This window comes from Chiloscyllium plagiosum, chromosome 36, assembly GCF_004010195.1.
Source record: "Chiloscyllium plagiosum isolate BGI_BamShark_2017 chromosome 36, ASM401019v2, whole genome shotgun sequence".
NCBI classification, from domain to species: Eukaryota; Metazoa; Chordata; class Chondrichthyes; order Orectolobiformes; family Hemiscylliidae; genus Chiloscyllium; species Chiloscyllium plagiosum.
The window spans coordinates 35,077,820-35,089,864 of NC_057745.1; the positions used below are offsets into that span (position 1 = coordinate 35,077,820).

General features: G+C 42.3%; 1 protein-coding gene across 3 annotated transcripts in view; it reads right to left on the bottom strand.

Moving 5' to 3' along the window:
- Positions 1 to 8,650, bottom strand: part of lins1 (lines homolog 1) — a 37,625-nt gene extending 28,975 nt beyond the window's left edge. The window contains exons 1-2 of one of the 3 annotated variants that reach the window (XM_043677650.1): positions 7,678 to 8,650; positions 6,364 to 6,792 (exon numbers count right to left, since the gene is read on the bottom strand). In XM_043677650.1, coding sequence (XP_043533585.1) covers positions 6,364 to 6,753 — 390 coding nt within the window. In that variant the 5' untranslated portion in view covers positions 6,754 to 6,792; positions 7,678 to 8,650. Of the gene's footprint in view, positions 1 to 6,363; positions 6,793 to 6,887; positions 6,907 to 7,639 lie in introns of those variants that run through there. The other 2 variants (XM_043677649.1, XM_043677651.1) reach the window with 2 other exon arrangements.
- Between the last annotated feature and the right edge of the window lie 3,395 nt (positions 8,651 to 12,045).

Genomic DNA, 12,045 nt, shown 5'->3' on the forward strand with positions numbered 1-12,045 from the left:
GTCCTCTCTTTGCTCTTCTTAACTCTCTCTTTAAATCCTTCCGAGCTGATCTGTAATTCTCCATCGCCTCATCTGAACCATCTTGCCTCATCAACACAAGCCTCCTTCTTCTGCTTAACAAGAGATGCAATTTCTGTAGTAAACCACGGTTCCCTGACCTTATCACTTCCTCCCTGCCTGACAGGGACATACCTATCGAGGACAAGCAATATCTGTTCCTTAAACCAGCTCCACATTTCCATTGTCTGCATCCCCTGCATTTTGCTACCCCATTCTATGCAAGCTAATTCTTGCCTAATCAATGAAAAGACTTCAGTCAAAAAGAAAACTGACTCATGTCAAGCATCCACACAATCAGTACTCAGCACTGGAGACTGCTGTGAATGACTACAACTTGAAGGAGTGCAGTCAAGATCACAGCAACAAGGGGGACGAGACTGTACACAGGAAACAAAGAGGAGAAATGGAACCATTACAGGAGATTCCCTGGTTAGGAAGGCATCTGGAACCATAGTTTTCAATCCTGCGTGGCATGTTGCTTCCCTCATGTTATGGTGAAGGACATTAGGGAGAGAGTACAGAATATTCTGCAGGAGCAAGGGAGTGAACCAGAAATTGCAGTACACATCAATATCAATGTCATAAAGATGGCTGGTGGCCTGGGTTATTTCTAGTGCTGTGCGCCAGTAAGAAAAGAAACAAAGAAGATAGAAAATGTTAGTCTGTGGCTCAAGGTACAGTGCAGTAGGTTAGGGGGTCCCAAAGCAAAAGGAACAGATTCAGAATAAAGGATAAGCTTTTTAGGACTGAGATAGGGTGGTGAAAAAGGCATTTGGCATGCTTGCTTTCATTAGCCATAACACTGAGTAGAGGGATTGGGATGTCATGTTGTGGCTGTATAGGACATTAGTGAAACCACTTTTAGAATACTGCGTCCAATTCCAGATACCATTCAATGGGAAAGATGTTGTTAAATTTGAGAGATGCAGAAACCACGTGCAAGGATATTGCTGAGACTGGACGGTTTGAATTATAGGGAGAAGCTGAATAGGGTGGGGACTTTTAAAAATCTGGGGGCAGAACTTTTTAATGCAGAGAATGGAACAAGCTGCCAGACAAAGTGGTGGAGATGGGGAAAATTACAACATTTCAGAGGCATCTGGATGGATAAATGAGTAGGAAGGATTTAGAGGGATACGGGTCAAATGCTGGCAAATGGGATGAGGTCACATTGGGATATCTCGTCGGTGTGGATGAGTTTCCATGATGTACAACTCAATGTGTGACTTAGATGAGGAGTGGGAAGGTAGTATAGCCAGGTTTGCAGATAAGACAAAAATAGGTGGGAAGCGAGGCACTGAGGCTGACACAAAGAGTCTGCTCAGGGATATGGACAGGTTAAGCAAGTTGGCAACAACTTGGCAGATAAAATATAATGTGGAGAAATGTGAGGTGGCCGATTTGGCAGGAAAAATAAAGGAACTAAATGGGGAAAAACTTTAGAAAACTGTAGTACATAGGGGTTTGGGAATCACGAAAAGCTAGCATGGCAGTTCAGCAGCTAACAGGGAAAAAAGTGTAATGTTGGCCTTTATTTCAAATGGAATGAAGTGTAAAAATAGGGAAGTCTCGGTAAAACTACACAGTACTAGTTAGTCCATACCTGGAATACTGTGAACAGTTTATCTAAGGAAAGATCCATTGGCCCTGGAGGCAGTCCAGAGTACGTTCACAATTTTGATCCTGGGTATGAGGAGCTGTTTTCGGAGGAGATATCGAGTAGGTAGTGCCTGAGATCATTGGAGTTTAGAAAAATGAGAGGTAATCTTATAGAAATGTACAAGATTCTTAGGAAACTTGACAGGGTAGACGCAGAGAGCTTGTTTCCCCTTCTGCGAGAATTTAGGACAAGAAGGCATAAGTTCAAAGTAAGGAGTTGCCCTTTTTAATGTAGAAAGGAGGAGGAATTTCTTCTGAGGGTACTGAATCCATGGAATTCCTCACCGCACGGGCTATGGAGGCTGGCATCTTAACTGAATTCAAGCCTGAGATAGACAGATTATTAATCAGAAAGGTAATTTCTGTTTGCAAACAGGTTCTATTTGGGATTCTGTTCCAAAGTTGATTCACACGCAAGTCAAAACAATACAAAACAACTGTCATATGTAAAAAAACGGTTGTATGCAAATCTTTAAAACTAATACTAAAACATTTCTGTATGGGCTTGCATTAATTAAGTATGCAATATTGCAAGAGTTTGTAAGTCGCACATTCATAAGACAGAGACCCCCTTGTAAGGGGTAAAAGCAGGAAAGTGGAGTTGAGGATTATCAGATTAACTGTCATCTCATTGAATGGCAGAGCAGTCTTGATAGCCTGAATGGTCTATGTCTGCTCCTATATTGCATGGTCTCATAAGGCTTTTTAATTGCACAAAGATACGTGGCAGTTCAAATGACCGGTCAAAATACAGAGCATGACAAAAAGGTTAATCAGGGCAAATAAATTACAGCATTAGAAGAAGCGAGCTTGAAATATATAAATAGCAAGTTTCTATAAAAATCTAAAAGGAAAAATATAAATAAAATAACCAGTCCTCTATATAGTGAGAGGAATTAATAGATAATAAACAAATGACAACGTAATACATACATGGGCTGAGTGGGTTGTTTGATGAGGAGAGATTCAACAGGCTGGGCTTGTTTCCACTAAGTTTAGACATGTGACGGGTGATTTACTGGCAATTTATAAAATCCTCAATGGTCTTGACAAGGTAGATGTAGAAGGGATGTTTATGGGGTGTAATGTGAGGACCAAACTAATACAATTAAGTTTATAGGGCAAGTGAAGAGGGAAATACAAACAACAATCAGGATGAGGATAGTGGCTGAAAAGGAAGTAAAACGTAATGAATGGGGTAAATACTGAAAGACAAGATGTATTGGACAGGCTGGCTGCAAATGAATAAGTCACTGGGTCCAAATGACTGGCATCACACATTGTTAAGGGAATTGCAGATAATAGAAGTCCTCAGCAAAACTTTTCAATCTGGGCAGTACCAGAGGATTGGAGAGTGAGAATACAATACCCTTGTTCAACAAATGCAAGGACATTCCATTTATTCAGTTTAAGATCAGTAGTGGGTAAAGTTTTCAAAACAATAATCACAAAAAAAATGATAAGGCATGTTCAGAGAGCCAGTATGGATTTGGAAAAGGCAGATCATGTTTGATGAATTGAATTTTTTTGAGAGAGAGGGATTTGATATGGGGAATATAATGGACATTGTCAAATACTTTCTTGAAATCAATATAGCCAAGTACACTTAAAAGGTTGGGTAACAAAACAGAGGCACTTGGTAAGAAAGGGTTAGATAAAAAGAATTGGATGAAGGACATGCAAGAGTGAGTCAAGCCACTGTATATATAATGACTTGGAAATCAGAATAAAATTTCAAACTGTCAATGATATCAGAGTTGGAAGTCTTATTCTTTCAAGGGATGTGGCCATTACTGGTAGTCCACATTCGTTGCCCACTTGCTAGACCACTTCAGAACACAATTAAGTATCACTCACGTTGCTGTTGGCCTGGAGTCTCATGTAGGCCAGACCAGGTAAGGATGGCAAATTTACTTTGCAAATGGACATTAGTGAAACAGATGTTCTTTTTTGCAGCAATAGTAATAATTTAATAGCACCATTACTGAAAAAGCTTTCAATTCCAGGTTTTATACGTCCACCAGCTGCTGATTAGATTTGAACCTATGTCTCCCCCCATTATTATTTTTAAAATGGGTCCAAGGAAGCACAACTAACCTCCCTTTTGTCCTTCCAATCAACTTCTTATTAAAGTGCAGATGATATTGTGAGGAGATACATTAGCTTGGCAAAGTAAAAATCTCACCTGAAGCATGAAGCCAATATTAATTATACCATGTGTCATCTGATGGTCAGCTTTGGCTGCAGCATTAGTATGTACTCCCCTTGTGCTGGACCTTTCAAATTTAGCATCCTGATGTATTTGCCACATTAAACAGAACGATTAGGGGATATAATGTGAAATTACCTGAACAAATTCAAGGAGTGCTAATTGCTTGTATTTACTTCAAAGGGACTGCAGGTATGACACTCATTCCCAATTCCTGAAGAAGGGCTCATGCCCGAAACGTCGATTCTCCTGCTCCTTGGATGCTGCCTGACCTGCTGCGCTTTTCCAGCAACACATTTTCAACTCATTCCCAATGCATTATTTTGCATCAAGTATGAATACAATCCTTGGTATGCACTACCAAAGGAAGAAAACTTTAACATCAATACAGAAGAAAAACAGAAATTGCTGGAAAAACTCAGCAGATCTGGCAGCATCCAGTAACACAGCTATTGCATCTCTATAGCAATACAGATATTGCAATGACATGATTGAATCACCCAATAAAGCAGTCAAGGAGAATGAAAAAGGAGTCCTTGAAAACTAAAGAGTAGCCCCAAAGAAAGTTCACAAAGAGCTTTCAATAAAAATGTATTGACTCTGCAAGAATGGCATTCAGAATTGGAGATCTGTGTGATATGGGGAGAGAAAACTTCATAGCACAGGAAAGTAATGGCAGATTCTTGAGACCCACCAGGGTCACCACAAAAGTTAAAGATCTAATCAAGGCATGTAACTTCCCAATTTACTTCTCTGTTGGAATCAAGTTAATTAAAAACAGGGACCAGGTTCTTGCTTACTAAAACAAGTAAATTCTAAATCACAAGTGATCAAACAGGTAAACTGGGGACTTTGCATATCTTGATTAGATCTTCAATTTTTATGGTGATCATGGTGGGGCTCAAGAATCAGTGCACTTTCCCAAATGAGCATGGAAGAGTTGTTACAGCTGCACTCATCCAGGCAAATGAAGAATATTCCATCACACTGTGACTTGTGCCTTGTAGGTTAGATGGATTGGCAATGCTCAATTGCCCACAGTGTCCAGGCATGTGTAGGTTAGGTGGATGAACCATGGGAAATGCAGGGTTACAGGAATGGGGGCGATCTGGGTGGCCTGCTCTTCAGAGGGCCAGTGTGGATTTGATGGGCCGAATGGCCTGTTTCCACACCATAGGGATTCACTGATTCTTTCAAACATGGCTCTACTAGTTACATGTCAAACCTCTTTTAAATATCCTATTCATACAGACAAAAAAATGGCTTTATGCGTGGAAGGAGGAAAGAAACCACAGTTCAATAGCACCTAATCATTGAGTTTGGATGATTCATTTGTCTTGTTAGGACTTTACTCTTCAATCTCTACTCTTCAGATTCTTTCACATTTTTTCTAAGAGGCACAGGACAACTGATACACTAAATGCAGAGACCTTTAGTTACCAGTTAAGGGCAACAGCTTACAGCAACTGGTGGAAGAAAACAACTAGCTTTATTCAGAATGCAGGTATTTTTACTTCAAAAAGACGGAAACACAACCTACCCTTCTGGAAGTCTGAAGGCCTCTCAGTGTATCATTCATGCCCACAACCTGTTCAGCTACCCAGGAACTAGAGAGCTGTTGTTAGGCACAAACTGCTCAGCTACCTGTTATTGGCCAAATGTCAGTTTGCACAGAATTCCTGGTGTGAAACCATTGACAAACCGCTTGAACAAAGTAGCAGTGTGATCATCACACTTAAATGAAAACAGTAGCTTGCTTTTACAAGTGCAAAAATTCCTCCCACAACCGTTGTGTTTAAAACAATCCTTTTTCCATTTGTTTGCAATCAAAAATACTGAAAATATCATACTTTCCTTGCAACTCACAAGAAAGTCGACACCATCTAATATGAAGCAGCTCACATTATTGGAACTACATCTACAAATGTTTTACCATCCACCAGGGACATAGTAGCAGCAATGTGTAGGATGCAGAAATTCACCAACTTCAACACAACTTCTAAATCCATGACCGCGAATATTTAGAAGGACAAGAACAGCAGATACGTGGGAAAACCACCAACTGCAAGTACTACTTCAAGCCATTCGCCAATTGTTGGAACTATGTTGCTGTTCCTTCAGCGTTGCTGCTCAAAATTCTGGAACTCTTTCCCTAACATCCAATGATGTTAACAGATAAAGAAAGCAACTCAACGCCACCTTCTTAAGGACGGACAATAAATGGTAGCCCTATCAGCTACATCCACATCTAAAGAATGAACCAAAACATACACAATAAAGAAAGAATTAGGATTGTGCTGATAGTGAGATGAAGTGAAGGCACTGGGAAGGTTGCGTGGAGCATACACATTGGCATTGATCTGTTAGGCCAAATGGCTTGGTGTGCAATGAATCATGGAAGAATGATTCTTATCAGAATATCCAGTCATACTCACCAGTTTAGATAATAGTTTCATATCTTCCAATAGAATTCTTAAGGTCTTCATGTATGATTCTCTGACATCTTGATTCAATTCTTCAGAATGTATTTTGGAACACATCATCTGAATCAGTGATATCTGAATCAATGAGATTTCATTCTGACTGTCATTTGGGGTAGAGTTGCTATCATGCAGCATGCTGTAACTATCTGCAGATACTGTGCCCCCAGAGAAACGAAAAGTCTCATTACTTGATTCATTAGTAGGACCAAAAATGTTTGGATCACCCATGCAAACACTGGGAGAAAGCAAAGCTGCTAGCTTTGGAATGTCCTCACTGGGCCTCTCTTCTGCCAACAATTCCTTGTAGAATTGATGAAGACTTGGCAAGCATTTCCCCATCATTCTGCCTCACTGTTGGTGATCCTATATACAGGATTTAGGCTGAAATTGGAGAAAGAAAAACACAGTAAGTATGGGAAATGTAACATTGAACAATGGGAAATTGTCAGTTGTTGCAAAATAATCACTACTTGGACCTTTATTTTAAATTCAATGGGTGTCATGAGCTGGGCCAGCAATTATTTTCCATCACTAGTTGTCCTTGAGAAGTTGATGATGAGCTGCCTTTTTGAATTGCTGCAGTTCATGTGATGTAGGCAGATCCACCATGTGGTTAGAGAGGGAATTCCAGGATTTTGACCTAATTACACTGAAGGCAATATAGTTCCAGGTCAGAATGGTAGGTGGTTTGCAGGTGATGGTGTTCTCATGTGTCTGCTACTCCTGTCCTTCTAGATGATTGGGATTACGGGTTTGAAGGGTACTGTCTAAGGGTCTTTGATGAATTTCTGCAGTGCATCTTATAGATAGTACACACTGTTGCTACTGAGCATCAGTAGTGGAGGCAATCGATGTGATGCCAACTTGCTGTTTTGTCCTGGATGGTGTCAAGGTTCTTAAATGTTGTTGGGTCTGCACTAATCCAGGTACACCAGGTTTCATAATTCTTCCATCTGTGCCTTGTAGATGGGGGTCAGGCTTTGGGAGTCAGGATTAGATTAGAGTGGTCCTGGAAAAACACAGCAGGTCAGGCAGCATCCGAGGAGCAGGAGATCAGGAACGAGCCTTATTTGGGAGTGTTTACTATTTGGGATCTATCTGCAGCCAGTGAGGCTCCAAACAGAAGGACATGAAAATTGAAGCAGGACACAAGCGCCCGGACATGAAGATCACAGCAATATCCCAAGACAGCCCGGCAAGACACCACCGTCCAAAAGGAATATCAAACCTAAGTCCTGCGCCAGACCCTTTCACACGCGCGTGCACCTCAGTCGGACACCATTGTTGTTCCGTCCTCCCTCCTCTCAGGATAACACGGACACCAAGCTAACAGGCCACCGGCTCCGCGCAAGCGCATAACACGGCATTTCAAACGCGTTCTGCGCGAAGCCAAAGGAGGCGCGGCGCGCGGCGGACGTGGGCGGGGCCGGACAATATGCAGACGCTGACAGAGTGCTGTCATGTCACGTGGAAGCTTGTCGGCCTGTGGAGGAAGTGAGGACTGCAGAGGCTGGAGACTACAGTCGAGAGGGTGGCGCTGGAAAAGCACAGCAGGTCAGGGCAGCATCCGAGCAGCAGGAGAATCGACGTTTCCGGCATTAGCCCTTTATCAGGAACGCTTGTAACCCTATGGAATGCTTAAGAGGGGATAGTGAAAACAAAGACAAAAATATGTAAAGGAATTGGCTGTTGAGCTGCATTCATCGGTCTGGTTACTCTTCTGAACAATAAATTGATGTTTACCACGTCTATTTTTACTAACAACAATCTAACGTTTTCCATTTTATTAAAATGAACAGTAATTTGATATTTAGCATCTGTTCATTTGTACAATATTTTTACCATTTTCATTTGTGTAGAATTGCTGTTTAACGTACACATTGGTGTGAAATATAATTTGACAGTTACCACAGATAATGGGACAAACAACTATTTTACATTTGCCAAATTAAATGAACTGAACATTGATATTTTACATTTATTCAGTCAAATAATAACTCGATATTTAACGTGTTGATCAGAATAATTATTTAACATGGATTGACCAATAATTTGACAATTACCACTTTATTGGAGTTATCATATTTATGAATTGATCAATAATTTGAAATAAAACAATGTGTTTCTCTAGCATAGCAGAGCTGGCTCAAAGATAAGTTATGGGTTGGGCTGGTCAGCCACTATCTTATTGAATGGTGGCATAAGCTCCAGGGAATGGATGTGCTAATACTGCTTCTATTTCATATTCTTGCATCAATTTCTTATCCTTGCAAATAGTGTGTCTATTTCGTGGGTCTCTCAGTCACCACTGTACCTTCAGTTGAAACCTTGCTCCAGCATTCTGATGAACCTGTGTTCAGTTACACATTCATCCAATTAGTATTCAAATAATTTACTGTGTTTAAATGTCACTTGCACATGGGAAGAAATTTGTACTTATTGAAAAGTAAAATACTTCAGATGCTGGAAATCTGAAACAGAAATTAAAATGTAGAATATATTTAACAGACTTTGCAGTATTCTTGGGAAAATAGTCAATATTTCAGGTCTGTGATCTTTCATCAGAACATATATGCTTGTATTTTTCTTACAGGGTTTTATAGAAAGGGGAACTGCAAAATTTGCTTGCTGTCTAATTGGAGATTTCAGAATTTGTGTCAAGGGTACAATAGGTGAATGAAGGTGGGGATGGAGGTGATAGGTCAGAGGGGAGGTTGGAGCAGATTGGCAGGTAGGAGAGGTCATGAGGACAGTGCTGAGCTGGAAGGTTGGAACTGAGGTAAAGTGGGAGGAGGAGAAATGAGGAAACTGGTGAAGTCCACATTGATGTCCTGGGGTTGAAGTGTTCCGAGGCGGCAGTTGAGGCATTCTTCCTCCAGGGGTCGGGTGGTGAGGGAGCGGCGGTGGAGGAGGCCAAGGACCCGCATGTCCTTGGCAGAGGGGAAGAAGGAGATGAAATGTTGAGCCACGGGGCGTTGGGGTTGATTGGTGCGGGTGTCCCAGAGATGTTCCCTGAAGCGCTCTGCAAGGAGGTGTCCAGTCTCCCTGATGTAGAGAAGACCACATCGGGAGCAACGTATACAATAAATGACATTGATGGATGTGCAGGTGAAACTTTGATGGATGTGGATGACTCCTTTGTGGCCTTGGAAGGTGGTGAGGGAGGAGGTGTGGGCACAGGTTTTGCAATTCCTGCAGTGGCAGGGCAGGTTGTTAGAATGGGAGGGTGGCTTGTTGGGGGGTGTGGACCTGACCAGGTAGTCACAGAGGGAACCGTCTTTGCGGAAACGGGTGGGGAGGGAAATATATCTCTGGAGGTAGGGTCTGTTTGGAGGTGGCGGAAATGTCGGCGGATGATGCGGTTAATGCGAAGATTGGTAGGGTGGAAAGTGAGGACGGGGGGTTCTGTCCTTGTTACGGTTGGAGGGGTGAGGTTTGAGGGTGGAGGTGCGGGATGTGGATGAAATGCGTTGGAGGGCATCTTCAACCACGTGAGAAGGGAAATTGTGATCTCTAAAGGAGGCCATCTGTTGTGTTCTGTGGTGGAACTGGTCCTCCTGGGAGCAGATACGACGGAGGCGGAGGAATTGGGAATACGGAATGGTATTTTTGCAGGAGGTAGGGTGGGAAGTGGTGTAATCCAGGTAGCTGTAGGAGTCAGTGGGTTTGTAATAAATGTCAGTGTCAAGTCTGTCATCATTAATGGAGATGGAGAGGTCCACGAAGGGGAGGGAGGTGTCAGAGATGGTCCAGATGAATTTAGGATCGGAGTCGAGTGTGTCGGTGAAGTTGATGAACTACTCAACCTCCTCGTGGGAGCATGAAGTGGCATCCATGTCCTCCCACGTCCTCCAGACCAAAGGGTAGACATGGGCACATGTATAGGCCCCAGCTATGCCTGTCTCTTGTTGGCTACGTAGAACAGTCCATCTTCCATAGTTATACCAGCACCACTCCCCACCTCTTCCTCCGCTACATTGATGACTGCATTGGCGCCACCTTGCAACCCAGCAACATCCTGGTAAATCATTTCTGAACCCTCTCCAACTTAATAATATCCTTCTATAGCAGAGTGACCAGAATTGTACACAGTATTCCAAATGTGACCTTACTAATGTCTCACACAGCTGTAACATGACATTCCAACTCCTGTACTCAATGATCTAACCAATGAAGGCAAACGTGCCAGACACCTTCTTCACGATGAATTTAGGATCGGGGTGGAGTGTGTCGGTGAAGTTGATGAACTACTCAACCTCCTCGTGGGAGCATGAAGTGGCATCCATGTCCTCCCACGTCCTCCAGACCAAAGGGTAGACATGGGCACATGTATAGGCCCCAGCTATGCCTGTCTCTTGTTGGCTACGTAGAACAGTCCATCTTCCATAGTTATACCAGCACCACTTCCCACCTCTTCCTCCGCTACATTGATGACTGCATTGGCGCCACCTTGCAACCCAGCAACATCCTGGTAAATCATTTCTGAACCCTCTCCAACTTAATAATATCCTTCTATAGCAGAGTGACCAGAATTGTACACAGTACTCTAATAGTGGCCTCACCAATGTCCTGTGTATAACCTTAACATGACATCCCACCTCCTACTCTCAATGTTCTGACCAATGAAGGCAAGTGTGCTAAACACCTTCTAAATCACTGTGTCTACCTGTGATACAACTTTCAAAGAACTATGTACCTGAACCCCTCGGTCTTTCTGTTCGATAATACTACCCAGGGCCCGACCATTAACTCTATAAGTTCTGCCCTTTTGTTTTACTAAAATGCATTACTTGCATTTACTCAAATTTAGTTCCATCTGCCACTCATCAGCCCATTGGCCCATCTGATCAAGATCCCATTGTAATCTGAGGTAACCTTCTTCGCTGTCCACTACACTTTCAATTTTGGTGCCATCTGCAAACTTACTAATGATACCTCCTATGTTCACATCCAAATCATTTATATAAATGACAAAAAGCAGTGGACCCAGCACCAGCATAAAAAGTTTTGGCATTCACCAATGGCCCAATAGATAATCCATTCCTAATCCTATGAGATGATTGGAGTACAGAGTAACATAAAAATGATTGGTGTTCACGAATGGCCCAACAGATAAACCACACTCATCCACATCAATAGTGCAATTATAATGCAGAGGCTAAAATTTGTTCATGTGGCAGTTGCTGGCAAAGCATACTTAATATTCATCTCTGATTGGCCTCAAAAACAGTGATCAGACACCTTCTTGAATCAGAACAGTCAATGGGCTGTGATATCATTACTGTTGGTGGATGTGGCAGGACTGTAGAGTTTTTAACTGATCAGGTGATTTTGGTATCGCTTAGCTGCTTACAGTATGTTACATCTCTTTATCATGCATGTTGGCACCATGTATATCACCATGATGGCACCTCATCTTAAAGTACACTTGTTCCGTATATGGTCTCCTATTACATTGTCAGTGACAGCCATAGCTTAGTTCATGCTTTTGAGTCAGAAAGTTATGGGCTCAAGTCCCACTCTGTGACTTGCCACCAAAATTGACACTCCAGTGCAGTACACAGGGGGTGCTGCATTGTCAGAGCTGCTGCCTTTCAGATGAGACATTGAGCCTCGACACTGTCTACTTCCCAA